The 18,000-nt window shown below is 41.9% G+C and overlaps 1 protein-coding gene across 1 annotated transcript in view; it reads right to left on the bottom strand.

The window, feature by feature from the left end:
* LOC311100638 (1-phosphatidylinositol 4,5-bisphosphate phosphodiesterase epsilon-1-like) overlaps positions 1-18,000 on the bottom strand; it is a gene marked incomplete at its 3' end in the record, with an annotated part of 107,045 nt that overhangs the window by 34,002 nt on the left and 55,043 nt on the right. The window contains exons 7-13 of the mRNA XM_084141567.1: positions 13,465-14,098; positions 13,045-13,194; positions 12,817-12,934; positions 8,817-8,931; positions 8,438-8,560; positions 7,802-7,938; positions 607-845 (exon numbers count right to left, since the gene is read on the bottom strand). Coding sequence (XP_083997693.1) covers positions 607-845; positions 7,802-7,938; positions 8,438-8,560; positions 8,817-8,931; positions 12,817-12,934; positions 13,045-13,194; positions 13,465-14,098 — 1,516 coding nt within the window. The remainder of the gene's footprint in view (positions 1-606; positions 846-7,801; positions 7,939-8,437; positions 8,561-8,816; positions 8,932-12,816; positions 12,935-13,044; positions 13,195-13,464; positions 14,099-18,000) is intronic.

Below are 18,000 nucleotides of genomic sequence, written 5' to 3'. Positions count from 1 at the left end.
GAATTGTGATACAGTAAATTATAAGTGAAATAATCTGTCTGTAAACAATTATTGGAAAAATGACTTGTGTCATGCACAAAGTAGATGTCCTAACCGACTTGCCAAAACTATAGTTTATTAACAAGAAATGTGTGAAGTGGTTGAAAAACAAGTTTTAATGACTCCAACATAAGTGTATGTAAACTTCCGACTTCAACTGTATATCACTAGGTCAGGATATTTAAGCCTCCATATATATCCACTAGTTCCAATATATCCATGACATTTGTGATTTCCTTAAGTGCATGAGGGTGATAGTTTGTAGTGTGATTTCCTTTACGTTTCATGAAGGTATTTAAAACCGTATTATAATCTCCCACCATAATAATAGTCTTGTATTGCTTGTAGGTTTGATAAATTATTATATATATTTTCAAAGACGCGTGGATCGTCATTATTTGGACCGTATAGATTAATGAGCTATATCTGTTTATAACATCACAATGCATCGAGTTACACATCTGCCAAGTTGAAGGGACATTACATTCCAAAATCAAATTATGTCAGATGTTTTCAGACTGTAAGAGACATCTAAGTTTAGCCTGCTGTACCAGTCATGAGACCCACCTGGATGATGCTGAGGATTTCGTCGTATGTCAGGTGTTCCCGCTGGCAGTTGACCAGGAAGTTGTTGAGCTGTGGGATGGCCAGCCCAAGCACCCCTAGAGAGGCGTTCTCCACGCCCGTCCCATTGGTCACGATGCTGGCTGCCGCAATGGCGTCCGAGATCTGCTTCTGGTTTTCAGACATCTGCTGGCGTGTTTGGATGAAGAGGCCCAGGTCCGAACCATTACGGGTCAGCAAGTCTGTGGAGGAGGACAGGAAAACGGCATCTTAAGAAGTAATTCTCTAACTAAGATATTAACGTCCAATACTCCTACACCACAGTTGGGCTTACTAATCTAGATCTGCATGTAACATCTCATATTTAACATTATGCTAGGGCTGACCCCATTTAGTCGACTGGTCGATTGTTTGTTCGATAGGCTGTTGGTCGACCAAGATGTATTTAATCAAGCAGTAGCACATAAAAAAAATATAATCATGGTGTACAAGACACCTGTCTGATTCGAGTCTGAGTGGACTAATCCTTTGTGGAGGCCGTAGGGATGGCACATTCCATCACTAAGACATGTGCTACTGAAATTGTATATGGTTATATTAAGTAGGAACAATGGTGCAACACTGATAAAACAATTATTATTTTATAACAGTTGCGATTTCTCCCGCGTTGGATAGCGGTCGCTGTCTGCGGTTCTGAAACACATCAGTGCGCTGTTGAATTGGTGCCTTTTCCTAGACCTTGTTGCCATGTGCATAATAGCAAACTTAACCCGCATATTGGTGTTGAGAACAATGCGGTGGAGGCAGCAGCGGAGTTAGGAGATGAGAAAACAGCCTTTGCCTTAATTGTCTAAGAAAAGTAGCCTAACTTAAATGTGCCTGGTTTTATAAATCATCCATATATACACTACATGACCAGAAGTATGTGGACACCTGCTCGTCAAACATCTCATTCCAAAATCATGGGCATTAATATGGAGTTGGTCCCCATTTGCTGCTATAACAGCCTCCACTCTTCTGGGAAGGCTTTCCACTAGATGTTGGAACATTGCTGCGGGGACTTGCTTCCATTCAGCTACAAGAGCATTAGTGAGGTCGGGCACTGATGTGGGGAGATTAGGCCTGGCTCGCAGTCAGCGTTTCAATTCCTCCCAAAGGTGTTCGATGGGCTGAGGTCAGGGCTCTGTCCAGGCCAGTTGTTCTTCCACACGGATCTCGACAAACCATTTCTGTATGGACCTCGCTTTGTGCACGGCGGCATTGTCATGAAACAGGAAAGGGCCTTCCCCAAACTGTTGCCACAAAGTGGGAAGCACAGAATCATCTAGAATGTCATTGTATGCTGTAGCGTCAAGACTTCCCTTCACTGGAACTAAGGGGCCTAGACCGAACCATGAAAAACAGCCCCAGAACATTATTCCTCCTCCACCAAACTTTACAGTTGGCACTATGCATTGGGGAAGGTAGCGTTCTCCTGGCATCCACCAAACCCAGATTCGTCCGTTGGACTACGAGATGGTGAAGCGCAATTCATCACTCCAGAGAACACGTTTCCACTGCTCCAGAGTCCAATGGCGGCAAGCTTTACACCACTCCAGCCGATGCTTGGCATTGCACATGGTAATCTTAGGCTTGTGTGCAGCTGCTTGGCCATGGAAACCCATTTCATGAAGCTCCCGACGAAGAGTACTTGTGCTGACGTTGCTTCCAGAGGCAATTTGAAACTCGGTAATGAGTGTTGCAACCAAGGACAGACGATTTTTACGCGCTACGCCCTTCAGCACTCGGTGGTCCCGTTCTTTGAGCTTGTGTGGCCTACCACTTCGCGGCTGGGCCGTTGTTGCTCCTAGACGTTTCCACTTCACAATAACAGCACTTACAGTTGACCGGGGCAGCTCTAGTAGGGCAGAAATTTGACGAACTGACTTGTTGGAAAGGTGGCATCCTATGACAGTGCCACGTTGAAAGTCACTGAGCTCTTCAGTAAGGCCATTCTACTGCCAATGTTTGTATACAGAGATTGCATTGCTGTGTGCTTGATTTTATACACCTGTCAGCAATGGGTGTGGGTGAAATATCCGAAACCACTCATTTGAATGCGTGTCCTCATACTTTTGTATATATAGTGTATCTACAAAAATAAGACAGATCCTGCTTCTGTTGCCTATTTTAGTGTTTGTTTAATAGCCTCCTGAGTCTGTGAGTGCCAAGCCTCCGTGAGCACCAACCACAACATGTCGGACAAACAATTTCATAAATTCGGCTGTTTTTGCTATGCTGTAATAAAGGCTTGACAATTATTTTTGTTAGAACAGCCTCTGGTATTATTGATAATTTATTTAGTGTAGTTCCAAATTGTCAGAAAATATTTATTTTTAATAATAATAATAATAACAACCCTCCTTTTTTCTTGATCTCCTTATTGTTATTATTACTATAAGTAATGTCATTATCATTAGTAGGCTTAGTATAGCAGCCTTATAAACACTTTTGAGCTGTAGGCCTAAGACTGCATCCTGTTTAGTCTTAATACTTACTCAGGCCTATATTTCAATACTTATACAAGCTACAGTACTGTATCAATCCATCATTCATTTGTTCATGTCATCACACAGCATATGAGTCATTCATGATTTGAAATGCATTTTAGTTTTTAAATAAATTAAAGCAACCCTTGAAAAATTTGCGTAAACATTAAATAAAGCGTTCCATTTTGGCAATTGCACTCACGAATTAATGCGACTGGTTTTAGTCTTTGCTGTAATAAAAGATTTACAAAAAAAATAAAAAACGTTACAGACTCTGGTACGCTTATAATTTATTTAGTGTTGTTTACATGGTTCCAAACGGTCAGAGACATTATTATAGTATTCTAACAGTGCCTGTTTGGCACACATAATATGCACGCATCGCTTGCTCCTTACCTTCTTTTTCTTGATCTCCAGTATTTTCCACAACTAATCAAGTTTATTCCACACATCTGACTTCCCCTTTACCTCCTGAGCAACCAGTAAACATTCCCCCATTTCAAGTTTATTTTCCACGTCCTCTGCATCCATTTTGCTGTCACATGTGTTATGGTGTTCGGAGTTTGTTATAAACAATTTATTGATGTGATTATGATATGCTGTAGGTCAGGACCTGCATGCGATACCGTTTGGAACAATGTAAACACTAAATAAATGTGTGGTCCTCTGTAGCTCAATTGGTAGAGCATGGCACTTGTAACGCCATGGTAGTGGGTTCGATCCCCGGGACCACCCATACGTAAAAATGTCTGCACACATGACTAAGTTGCTTTGGATAAAAGCGTCTGCTAAATGGCATATTATTATTATTATATTATGTGTCACGTAAAGAGAGCAAGGGTTGAGGGAATAGGGAATGTTTTTCCAAAACAAATGAGGGATTTCGGTAACAGAACTTTTCAGTCAGAAATGGCTGTAATTATGTTGCAGCTTCAGCAACACAGACAGCGCAATAAACACTGTTGATGTTATGTGGTGTCTCTCTCTCTCCCCTCAGCAGGGAGGAGAGAGAGAACGGATGCTAGTCACACAGTCACTCGCTGTCATTTTTCTTTAACACAGCGCAGCAAGTCTGAACCCGGCACAATCAAATCTATTGCTGTCGGATTCCCTCTAGGCATTTGTGTCCCTTAATTATTTCATCAAACAGTGTGCTTAAAGCATCAGACAAGCTCACCGCATATAGTTGATTTAATTAAAACATATACGATGTGTCTATAAATGGAAAAATACACTTTTGAAAATTTCGACCAATCGATTGAACAGACGACTCTCGTCGACCACCATTTTTTTGGTCAGGGACAGCCCTACACTATACAGATAGCAGGGTGTTGATATGAATGACTGTAATTCCACTGTTAGAGTCCTTATGAACCAATCAAGGAGCTCCATCGGGCCCCATTCAACATGATTAGACAGAGATTGAGCACTGAAAGACTACCTTCAACAAGAAGCCCAATCCAGTTCTCTCATGTATATAACAATATATACACTACCAATCAAAAGTTTGAACACGCCTACACATTCAAGGGTTTTTCTTTATTTTTACACTGTAGAATAATAGTGAAGACATCAAAACTATGAAATAACACCTATAGAATCATGTAGTAACCAAAAATGTGTTAGATTCTTCAAATAGCCACCCGTTGCCTTGATGACAGCTTTGACAGCTTTGCACACTCTTGGCATTCTCACAACCAGCTTCATGAGGTAGTCATCTGGAATGCATTTCAATTAACAGGTGTGCCTTCTTAAAAGTTAATTTGTGGAATTTATTTGAGCCAATCAGCTGTTTTGTGACAAGGTAGGGAGGGGTATACAGAAGATAGCACTATTTGGTAAAAGACCAAGTCCATATTATGGCAAGAACAGCTCAAATAAGCAAAGAGAAACGACAGTCCATCATTACTTTAAGACATGAAGGTCAGTCAATATGGAACATTTCAAGGAAGCGCAGTCGCAAAAATCATCAAGCGCTATGATAAAACTGGCTCTCATGAGGACCACCACAGGAATGGAAGACCCAGAGTTACCTCTGCTGCAGAGGATAAGTTCATTAGAGATACAGTGCCTTGCAAAAGTATTCATCCCCCTTGGCGTTTTTCCTATTTTGTTGCATTACAACCTTTAATTTTAATTGATTTTTATTTGGATATCATGTAATGGACATACACAAAATAGTCCAAATCGGTTTCAAAAAATTCAAAAAAATAAATTACGGAAAAGTGGTGCGTGCATATGTATTCACCCCATTTGCTATGAAGCCCCTAAATAAGATCTGGTGCAACCAATTACCTTCAGAAGTCACCTAATTAGTTAAATTGCACACAGGTGGACTTTATTTAAGTGTCACATGATCTGTCACATGATGTCAGTATATATACACCTGTTCTGAAAGGCCTCAGAGTCTGCAACACCACTAAGCAAGCGGCACCATGAAGACCAAGGAGCTCTCCAAACAGGTCAGGGACAAAGTTGTGGAGAAGTACAGATCAAAAAATATCTGAAACTTTGAACATCCCACAGAGCACCATTAAATCTATATTTAAAAAATTGAAAGAATATGGCACCACAACAAACCTGCCAAGAGAGGGCCGCCCACCTAAACTCACGGACCAGGCAAGGAGGGCATTAATCAGAGAGTCAACAAATAGATCAAAGATAACCCTGAAGGAGCTGCAAAGCTCCACAGCTGAGATTTGAGTATCTGTCCATAGGACCACTTTAAGCCGTACACTCCACAGAGCTGGGCTTTATGGAAGAGTGGCCAGAAAAAACCATTGCTTAAAGACAAAAATAAGAAAACACGTTTGGTGTTCACCAAAAGGCATGTGGGAGACTCCTCAAACATATGGAAGAAGGTACTCTGGTCAGATGAGACTAAAATTGAGCTTTTTGGCCATCAAAGGAAAACGCTATGTCTGGCGCAAACCCAACACCTCTCATCACCCCGAGAACACCATGTTTTTCATCGGCAGGGACTGGGAAACTGGTCCGAATTGAAGGAATGATGGATGGTGCTAAATACAGGGAAATGATTGAAGAAAACCTGTTTCAGTCTTCCAGAGATTTGAGACTGGGACGGAGGTTCACCTTTCAGCAGAACAATGACCCTAAGCATACTGCTAAAGCAACACTATATTGGGAAACATTTAAATGTCTTGGAATGGCCTAGTCAAAGCCCAGACCTCAATCCAATTGAGAATCTGTGGTATGACTTAAAGATTGCTGTACACCAGCGGAACCCATCCAACTTGAAGGAGCTGGAGCAGTTTTGCCTTGAAGAATGGGCAAAAATCCCAGTGGCTAGATGTGCCAAGCTTATAGAGACATACCCCAAGAGACTTGCAGCTGTAATTGCTGCAAAAGGTGGCTCTACAAAGTATTGACTTTGGGGGGGGGGGGGGGGGGGGGGGGTGAATAGTTATGCATGCTCAAGTTCTGTATTTTTGTCTTATTTGTTGTTTGTTTCACAATAAAACATATTTTGCATCTTCAAAGTGGTAGGCATGTTGTGTAAATCAAATGATACAAACCCCCCAAAATTCCATTTTAATTCCGGGTTGTAAGGCAACAAAATAGGAAAAATGCCAAGGGGGTGAATACTTTTGCAAGCCACTCTACCAGCCTCAGAAATTGCAGCCCAAATAAATGCTTCACAGAGTTCAAGTCACAGACACATCTCAACATCAACTGTTCAGAGGGGACTGTGTGAACCAGGCCTTCATGGTCGAATTGCTGCAAAGAAACCACTACTAAAGGACAACAATAAGAAGAAGAGACCTGCTTGGGCCAAGAAACACAAGCAATGGACATTAGACCGGTGGAAATGTGTCCTTTGGTCTTGAGTCGAAATTGGTGATTTTTGGTTCCAACCGCCTTGTCTTTGTGAGATGTGGTGTGGATGAACGGATGATCTCCGCATGTGTAGTTCCCACTATAAAGCATGAAGAAGGTGGTGTTATGGTGTGGGGGTGCTTTGCTGGTGACCCTGTCAGTGATTTATTTAGAATTCAAGGCACACTTAACCAGCATGGCTACCACAGCATTCTGCAGCGATACGCCATCCCATCTGGTTTTGGGCTTAGTGGGACTATCATTTGTTTTTCAACAGGACAATGACCCTGTGTAAGGGCTATTTTACCAAGAAGGAGAGTGATGGAGTGCTGCATCAGATGATCTGGCCTCCACAATCCCCCGACCTCAACCCAATTGAGATGGTTTGGGAGGAGTCGGACCGCAGAGTGAAGGAAAAGCAGCCAACATATGTGGGAACTTCTTCAAGACTGTTGGAAAAGCATTCCAGGTGAAGCTGGTTGAGAGAATGCCAAGAGTGTACAAAGCTGTCATCAAGGCAAAGGGTGGCTATTTGATTTGTTAAACACTTTTTTGGTTACTACATGATTCCATATGTGTTATTTCATAATTTTGATGTCTTCACTATTAGTCTACAATGTAGAAAATAGTAAAAAATAAAGAAAAACCCTTGAATGAGTAGGTGTGTCCAAACTTTTGACTGGTACTGTATATACGTTCTGAGCTTATATTTTTGCAATTATTATATATATATTTTTACTTTTAAACAATGACTGAACAGTACCAAATACAAACCATACACACAGTCACAGACAAACACATAGGGTTACAGTAAAACAATTTGAGAGACATACCTAGGTCAGGCTGCAGTCCCGTGTCCTTGTCGTCGATCCTCAGGTTGGTGTAGAGGGGGGCAGACTCTGGGCCGGAGCTACTACAAGGAACGGCGTAGGTGTCAAACAGCTCCTTCAGGTCTTTACGGCTCCGAATGCTGCACATCAAAACAAGACCAGGGGCTTTTACATTCAACTGACAAGAGGGAAATATTTAGCCACTCTTGGAGGACAATGGAAGTGGACAATGGTATGGGTTTGTAATTATTACATGTTTCGGCTTGTAGTAGCCTTAGTCTTTGTTTTCAGTTGAAAGATATCTCAGAAAAACCCAGTGTGTCTTTGACAAAATAACCTTGGGAAAGTTTGGTTGGATTTGTCAAAGCTTCTTCTGAATGTTTGAATGGAATACAATTTCTATATCCTGTACGTATTATGAAAGTAGCAGGCCTATGTGTTGTATAGGGTGGGGAAGATATACACAGCACATAATTGTGCTCTTGTGCATTGAGAATTCTTTCTGCATTCCCAGTAGGAGTGAATAACAGAGGCGTATTGAATTTAATCACTACCTTAGACTCGTATAGTTACTGTTCCTATTTAGACTATAGGTACTGTATCCTATAAAGAGAGGAGGTTGGAAGTTGGATGGAGCACCTGAAAGACTTGAAGAGCTCGACGAACTCGATGAAGCTCATGGTGCTGTCAGAGCTCATGAGGTTCTGGAAGCCCTTGAAGTAGCTCTTCCCTAGGCCATGCCAGCTCTTGCTGCTCCACACACTGCACAGGGACAAGAGGAGTGGGATTGGTGACTGTTATAGTTAAAAACACTAGATTTAAAAATGATTTTCTTGTGTGTATTTTATATTGTAGATAAAGATGATTAAATAAGGTGTTTGGTACAAGGTTTACTGTAAGAGTAGGTTTCCATGTAAGTATTTGACACTAGGTTTACGGATGAATTATCAACGATAAAGTGATAGAAAGGTAGTGTTTCCCCTTAGGAACAGGTCTGGGGTCAGGTTTTGTGTCTTACCCTGGCTGGGCCTTGGTGCTGCCTGAGAGGACGGGGGAGGAGGCCAGGAAACCAGAGGCCAGTGAACCAGGGCTCTTACAGCTTGGTGGGGGGAAAGGTCCAGGGAAGCCGTCCTCTATGGAATCAATAAAGTACAGGGTTCCACGCAACGTATAAATGGTCAAACACAGTGAACAAGAGCATTCCAAAGGAAACAAAATCTGACACTATTTAAAATCTCAAATATTCCCATTTCTGCAAGTGTCCCTCCCTATAAAACATCAGCAGGGATGGTACACTCTCCTACGTATTTATTTGGACAGTGAAGCTAAAATGTTTAATTTGGCTCTATACTCCAACATTTTGGATTTGAGATCAAATGATTTATGTGAGGCAACAGTACAGAATGTCACCTTTTATTTGAGGGTATTTTCATACATACAGTGCCTTCAGAAGGTATTCATACCCCTTGACTTATTCCACATTTTGTTGTGGTACAGCCTGAATTCAAAATTGATTAAATATATGTTTTTCTCACACAATACACCATAATGACGAAGTGAAAACATGTTTTTAGAAATTTTTGCAAATGTATTGAAACAAAAAGAACTAATTTACATAAAAACGCACACCCCTAAGTCAATACTTTGTAGAAACACTTTTGGCAGCGATTACAGCAGTGAGTCTTTCCAGGTAAGTCTAAGAGTGTTCCACACTTGGATTGTGCAACATTTGCCCATTATTCTTTTCAAAATTCTTCAAGCTCTGTCAAATTGGTTGTTGATCATTGCTAAACCATTTTCAGGTCTTGCCATAGATTTTCAAGTAGATTTAAGTCAAAACTGTAACTCGGCCATTCAGGAACACTTACTGTCTTCTTGGTAAGAAACTCCAGTGTAGATTTGGCCTTGTGTTTTAGGTTATTGTCCTGTTGACACATCTCCCAGTGACACATCTCCCAGTGTCTGGTGGAAAGCAGACTGAACAAGATTTTCCTCTAGGATTTTGCCTGTGCTTAGCTCCATTCCCTATCGTTTTAATCCTGAAAAACTCCCCAGTCCTTAACGATTACAAGCATACCCATAACATGATGCAACCACCACTATGCTTGAAAATATGGAGAGTAGCACTCAGTAATGTGTTGTATTGGATTTGCCCCAAAAATAACACTTTGTATTCAGGACATTAAGTGAATTGCTTTGCTTGGCAGTATTACTTTAGTGCCTTGTTGCAAACAGGATGCATGTTTTGGAATATTTTTATTCTGTACAGGCTTCCTTTTCACTCTGTCAATTAGGTTAGTATTGTGGATAAACTATATTGTTGATCCATCCACAGCTTTCTCCTATCACAGTCATTAAACTCTAACTGTTTTAAAGTCACCATTGGCCTCATAGTGAAATCCCTGAGCGGTTTCCTTCCGCTCCGGCAAATGAGTTAGGAAGGATGCCTGTATCTTTGTAGTGACTGGGTGTATTGATAAACCCAAAGTGTAATTAATAACTTCACCATGCTCAAAGGGATATTCAATGCCTGCTTTTTTATTTGTACCCATCTACCAATAGGTGCCCTTCTTTGCGAGGCATTGGAAAACCTCCCTTGTCTTTGTGGTTGAATCTGTTTTTGAAATTCACTGTTTGACTGAAGGGACCTTACAGATAATTGGATGTGCGGGGTACAGAGATGAGGTAGTCATTCAAAAATCATGTTAAACACTATTATTGCACACAGAGTGAGTCCATGCAACTTATTATGTGACTTGTTAAGCACATTTTTACTCCTGAACTTATTTAGGCTTGCCATAACAAAGGAGTTGAATACTTATTGACTCAAGACATTTCAGATTTTCATTTTGTATTAATTTGTAAACATTTTGAAAAACATAATTCCATTTTGACATTATGGGGTATTGGGTGTGGGCCATTGAGCAAAAATCTAAATGTAATCCATTTTAAATTCAGGCTGTAACAACAAAATTTGGGAAAAGTCAAGGGGTGTGAATACTTTCTGAAGGCACTGTGTTTTACCATTTGTAAATTAAAGCACTTTATATATCTAGTCACCCCATTTGAAGGTGACATAAGTATTTGAACAAATTCACTTATAGTGTATTACATTTAGTCAAAAGTTTAGTATTTGGTCCCATATTCCTAGTACACAATGACACATCAAGCTTGTGACTCTACAACCATGTTGGATGCATTTGCAGTTTGTTTTGGTTGTGTTTTCGGATTATGTTGTGCCCAATATATACGAATGGTAAATAAGGTAGTGTCATTTTGGAGTCAATTCGATTGTAAATAAGAATAGAATATGTTTCTGAACACTTCTACATTCATGTGGATGCTACCATGATTACAGATAATCATAAATTAATCTTGACTAATGATGAGTGAAAAAAGTTAGAGGCACAAAAATCATACAAAACAATGCCAATGGTGAGAGGTTAGCATGTTTTTTTTGCATCTGTAACTTTCTCACTCATCATTATTCACGATTATATATGTATATTTTTTTACTATTCAAACCGTTATTACGGAGACCGTGGCCATCTGGCTGGCCAATTACCATCATCCAAAAGTCCATGACTGTCACAGCCCTAGGTAAAACAGATATGTATGAAAATACCCTCAAATGAAAGGTGACATTCTTTACCGTCGCCTCATAAAATGCTGGAGTATAAAGCCAAATTAAACGTTTTAGCGTCACTGTCCAAATAAATACATAGGGGAGTGTATGTGAGGACAGTTGCATGTCTCTGAAGAATTGTGAGATGTGGTGTAATAAACCTAATCTAAATCTAGTGATGAATAATGTGGCGATTGAGCAAGTTGAGGAGACTAAACTGCTTGATGTAACCCTAGATTGTAAGGTCCATCCTTGATAAAGCACTGCTCTGCTTTCTTTACATCACAATCGACCAAACAAATCCTACAGGCCCTAGTTTTATCACCCCTAGGACTACTGCCCAGTTATATGGTCAAGTGCTGCAATGAACAACATGGGCAAATTACAGTTGGTGCCCAAATCAGAGCAGCACGGGTGGGGGTTCTGCTAAGCTGATATATGGAATTACCAAGGATCATTTAGCTATTTGATTTAGAATTTTAGATATAGAAAAACATTTGGTTCAGGTGATAGAACTCTGAATGCACTACCAGCGCTTTGAAAAGTTGATGTAATGATACTTTCCTGTGGATATATTGTCTTACATTCGTACCACCAAAAGGACCAACCGCACGGACAACCGGTAAAGTATGTTAAAAAATCATTTTATTCAACATTTTGGCTAGTAGAGGTCGTGAGAGGAAACTTTCCTGATTCAAACGCTAATTTCTGCCCGACGTAGAATTCTATGCAATTCAATGTCGGGCTTCCAGGCAATAGTTAGCCCCGAGTTAGCCTGCCACGAGGCAGGTTAGATCTGAAGGATTCGTTGCCATAGAAATGTACCTGGCTAAAAGGTGAGCCACTTTCATGGTACCAGTTATCCCAAGTTGAACTCAGAGTTGACCAAAGTTACCTCGCTAACTCCTCAAACTACATTAGTAGTATAGGGCCCTGGTCTTTGTGAGCGATATCGACGTATTGAAAGTACCAACCTGTCTGTTCAATCAGTTAACACTGCTCAGAAACTCATACCCCACATGACATGCCACCAGGGGTTTCTTCACAGCCCCAAGTCCAGAACAGAGGCTAAGAAACACACAGTACTATATAAAGCAATGACTACATTGACCTCTCTCCCACTCAAGCTAGCGATAAAATTTAAAACAGATAAAACACCTCACGGCACAACACGGACTGTGAAGAGACACACACACACACTCTTAGTAATGTAGTTTTGTAAAATTGTAAAGTAATAATGGAGCAATGTAGATGTAATAATGTAGCAATGTAAATGATGCACAATGTTTTTGTATGATGTAATGTTTTATTTCTGTTTGGACCCCAGGAAGAGTAGCTGCTGTCTTGGCAACAGCTAATGGAGATCCTAATAAAATACTAATAGACAGGTTACCTAACTCTTCCTGGTCCACGCTGTCATATAGCTCCTGCCCGTTTCTGCACAGGTTGTCCTTGCAGCTCTTGGTTTTACGTTGGCTCGTCTCGTCATCGGTAGCATCCCCGCTGTATTTCTGTGTGATTTATGAAACACACTTGTCAGTGACACAAATCTTCACAAACCCAGACAAAATGAAGACTACATTTCTCAAACTAAGACTATTGTTTTTATATTTCTCCTAACCCTGACAGGAGCATTCTTTTTCTTCTTGGTGGTGGAGATGTTCTTCTGCACGCTGGGCTTCTCTGTGCCCTCTGTGCCCATGTTCCAGCGCCGCCCCCCAAACAGCTCGATGGCCTGAACTAGGGTGGGACCCTCGTACCTGCCCTCTTCCTATTGTAGATGGGAGACGACAAAAACACACACCACACAGCAGTCTGAGGAGATCGCTCACTCAAGGCTTATTGGCATTAAGTGAGTCAAAATAATCTTCCTTGCATCTGTGCTCATGTTACAGAGGCTCACTGTTTCCCTTTTGACTATTGATTCACAGGACATTAGACATAACAAGTGAATTCTACATCCTTGTGTATTCTAGACTGATTCAATATACCTGCCATCCCATATTATCCACTACACAATCTAAATGAAGTAGTGTTTTACCTGATAGAGGCTGACGTACTGCCTCCTGAGCCAATGCAGTCTCTTATCAGGGAACTTCTTCAGCTTCCTCATGGTGTTGACCAGCTCCACCAGGCCCTCATACAGTATGCAGGCTGTGTGCTTGGGGGCCACAAAGTGCAGCAGCCTGTTGTCTGTAGTATGGAGCCCGTAGAGCAGACTGACCCCATTCTCCTCGGCCCTCATGGTGTTACACAGCTTGTTCTGCAGACACACAGCGTACACGTCCACCCCCTGGTGGCCCATGAACACAGCCTTGACCACAGAGAGGTCCAGCAGGCCCTCCGCCAGGCCGCTCACTACGTGTTGACCCAGGCCTGGGGGATCTGCGGGGGGGCTGCCGCTCTGGGGATTAGCCCAGGTCAGAAAGCAGTTGTCAGGCTGCAGGCGGAGGAAGCAGCGAGCAGTGAGGTGGCTCTCCTGGTCGTAGTGGATGACGGTGGATCCCTGTAGGAGGAACTGGTGGACGTCAGGCTGGAGGGAGAGCATGTACCAGGGGATGAGCTCCGTGCCGTGGCTAAAGGCCCGGTGGGTCTCCTCGGTGCCCTGGAACGCCACCTCCTTAGCCTGCTCAGACGGGTCGCCCTCAAAGTCTGACAGGTCCCCCACCACAAACCTGATGGGAGAAGGAGTCGGGAGAGGAGGTGAAATAGAGGAGCAGATCAAACAGTAGATATTTGTAGAACAGTTAATAGTTGTCAACAACACTTCAATCATCTGCCTCTTCTCTAGGACATATAAAGAGGAAATGATTGTCTCATCACCACCTTCTATTCAATGAGTGTAACACATCCCAGCCATGTTATCTACCTAAAGAACCTCACTTTGAGGATAGCAAATCCATTGAATGCAACCCAGTCTCAAACAGTTAAACTGTATTTTAAATATTTAGCACAGTTGCACAAGCATAAAAAGCACCATGCAATTGTAATAGCAAATTCTACACATACAATTAAAGCAAAGTCAGTTAGTGGGAAACCTCTAAAAACAGCAGTCTACTAACTTATAAGACATGGTTCGAATCAGACCTGCTCCTGGAAGAGCTAAGGTGGAGGGAGGAATGAGGGAGGAAGAAGAGAGAAAAAGACAGGAAGTGTCTAGCTACAAATAGTAAAAGTGAAAGAAGGATGAGACGTGTCACATTCGCCCTCATCTTTCCTCCAATCAGCCTGGTTGAGAGGACTTCCACAGAAAACCATTGACTGGATCCAGAGGCCCCACTGGACACTAAATGGAGTCATACATCGGAGACCTTTTCCACCCAGTCCGAGGACAAACAGATCTCCCATCAGGGTCAGGAAACCACACTGAACCAAAATATACAGTGCATTCGGAAAGTATTCAGACACCTTGACTTTTTCCACATTTTGTTACGTTACAGACTTACTCTAAAATGGATTAAATCGTTTTTTCCCCCCTCATCAATCTACACACAATACCCCATAATGACAAAGCAAAAACAGGTTTTTAGAAAATGTTGCTAATTTATGAAATATTACATTTACATAAGTATTCAGACCCTTTACTCAGTACATTGTTGAAGCACCTTTGGCAGCGATTACAGCCTTGAGTCTTCTTGGGTATGACGCTACAAGCTTGGCACACCTGTATTTGGGGAGTTTCTCCCATTCTTCTCTGCAGATCCTCTCAAGCTCTGTCAGGTTGGATGGGGAGTGTCGCTGCACAGCTATTCTCAGGTCTCCTTAGAGATGTTCGATCGGGTTCAAGTCCGGGCTTTGGCTGGGCAACTCAAGGACATTCACAGACTTGTCCCGAAGCCACTCCTCCGTTGTCTTGGATGTGTGCTTAGGGTTGTTGTCCTGTTGGAAGGTGAACCTTCACCCCAGTCTGAGGTCTTGAGCGCTCTGGAGCAGGTTTTCATCAAGGATCTCTCTGTACTTTGCTTCATTAATCTTTCCCTCGATCCTGACTAGTCTCCCAGTCCCTGCCGCTGAAAAACATCCCCACAGCATGATGCTTCCCCCACCATCCTTCACCGTAGGGATGGTGCCAGGTTTCCTCGACACGTGACGCTTGGCATTCAGGCCAAATAGTTAAATCCAGAGAATCTTGTTTCTCATGGTCTGAGAGTCTAGGTGCCTTTTGGCAAACTCCAAGAGGGCATTTTATTGAGTAGTGGCTTCCGTCTGGCCACTCTACCACTCTGGAGCTCTGTCAGAGTGACCATCGGGTTCTTGGTCACCTCCCTGACTAAGGCCCTTCTCCCCAGATTGCTCAGTTTGGCCGGGCGGCCAGCTCTAGGAAGAGTCTTGGTGGTTCCAAACGTCTTCCATTTAAGAATGATGGAGGCCACTGTGTTCTTGGGGACCTTCAATGCTGCAGACATTTTTTGGTACCCTTCCCCAGATCTGTGCCTCGACACAATCCTGTCTCGGAGCTCTATGGACAATTCCTTCGACCTCATAGCTTGGTTTTTGCTCTGACATGTACTGTCAACTGTGGGACCTTATATAGACAGGTGTGTGCCTTTTCAAATCATGTCCAAGCAATTGAATTTACCACAGGTGGACTCCAATCAAGTTGTAGAGACATCTCAAGGATGATCAATGGAAACAGGATGCACCCGAGCTCAATTTCAAGTCTCATAGCAAAGGGTCTGAATACTTATGTAAATAAGGTATTTCAGTTTTTTTATTCTTTATACATTTGCAAAAAATTCTAAAAGCCTGTTTTTGCTTTGTCATTATGGGGTATTGTGTGTAGATTGATGAGGATTTTATTTTATTTTATCCATTTTAGAATAAGGCTGTAACGTAACAGAATGTGGAAAAAGTCAAGCGGTCTGAATACTTTCCGAATGCACTGTAAATGCAACGTGTAAAGTCTTGGTCCAATGTTTCATGAGCTGAAATAAAAGATCCCAGACATTTTCCATATGTACAAAAAGCTTATTTCTCTCAAATTTTGTGCACAAATTTGTTTACATTCCTGTTAGTGAGCATTTCTCCTTTGCGAAGATAATCTATCCACCTGACAGGTGTGGCATATCAAGAAGCTGATTAAACAGCATAATTATTACACAGGTGCACTTTGTGCTGGGAACAATACAATTCCCCTTTAAAATGTGCAGGTTTGTCACACAACACAATGCCACAGATGTCTCAAGTTTTGAGGGAGCATGCAATTGGCATGCTGACTGCAGGAATGTCCACCAGAGCTGTTGCAAGAGAATTGAATGTTAATTTCTCTACCATAAACCGCCTCCAATGTCGTTTTAGAGAATTTGGCAGTATGTCCAAGCGGCCTCACAACCGCAGACCACGTGTATGGTGTTGTGTGGGCGAGTGGTTTGCTGATGTCAATGTTGTCAACAGAGTGCCCCATGGTGGCGGTGGGGTTATGGTATGGGCAGGCAGCATGGACGTTAAGTTATGGAAAACGAACACAATTGCATTTTATCGATGGCAATTTGAATGCACAGAGATACCGTGACGAGATCCTGAGGCCCATTGTTGTACCAATCATCCTGCCCCATCATCTCATGTTTCAGCATGATAATGCACGGCCCCATGTCGCAAAGATCTGTACACAATTCCTGGAAGCTGAAAATGTCCCTGTTCTTCCATGGACTGCATATTCACCAGACATGTCACCCATTGAGCATGTTTGGGATGCTCTGGATCGACGTGTACGACAGCATGTTCCAGTTCCTGCCAATATCCAGGAATTTCGCACAGCCATTGAAGAGTAGTGGGACAACATTCCACAGGCCACAATCAACAGCCTGATCAACTCTATGCGAAGGAGAGGTGTCGCGCTGCATGAGGAAATAAGTGGTCACACCAGATACTGACTGGTTTTCTGATCCACCCCCCTACTTTTTTTAAAAGGTATCTGTGACCAACAGATGCATATCTGTATTCCCAGTCATGTGAAATCCATAGATTAGGGCCTAATGTATTTATTTCAATTGACTGATTTCCTTATATGAACTGTAACTCAGTAAAATCTTTGAAATTGTTGCATTTATATTTTTGTTCAGTATGGAAGGCACTGGAAACCTGCTCTCCTCTTCCAGTGTAGTACACGTACCGGGAACTCTTTAGATTTGTATCAATAATTTATGCTATTTAAAAAAAACATTATCTGGTAATTAGCTTTGTAAAGCCAAAAGGAAACTGGAAAGTTGTGAAAGTGCCATCTCAACAAAGAATTTACATCGTAAACACTCAGTCCCCAGATAAACTGACATTAAATATGATTCTTCAACTTCTTGAAAATTAGAGCAGTATTCTGCTTCTTGTCAAGTAACACTTGTACTTGATTATACAGTTTTATAAACTGGGTGGTTTGAGCCCTGAATGCTGATATATGAGACAGTATCCCACGGGTATGACAAAACATTTATTTTTACTGTTCTAGTTACATTTGTAACAAGTTTATAATAGAAATAAGGCACCTTAGGGGTTTGTGGTATATGGCCAATATACCACGGCTAAGGGCTGTATCCAGGCACTCCGCGTTGCTTCGTGCTTAAGAACAGCCCTTAGCCGTGGT

The sequence above is a fragment of the Coregonus lavaretus genome, assembly GCF_964263955.1.
Source record: "Coregonus lavaretus genome assembly, chromosome: 25".
NCBI classification, from domain to species: Eukaryota; Metazoa; Chordata; class Actinopteri; order Salmoniformes; family Salmonidae; genus Coregonus; species Coregonus lavaretus.
Note: the sequence above shows the minus strand (reverse complement) of the source record. Positions and strands in the feature narration are given on the sequence as shown.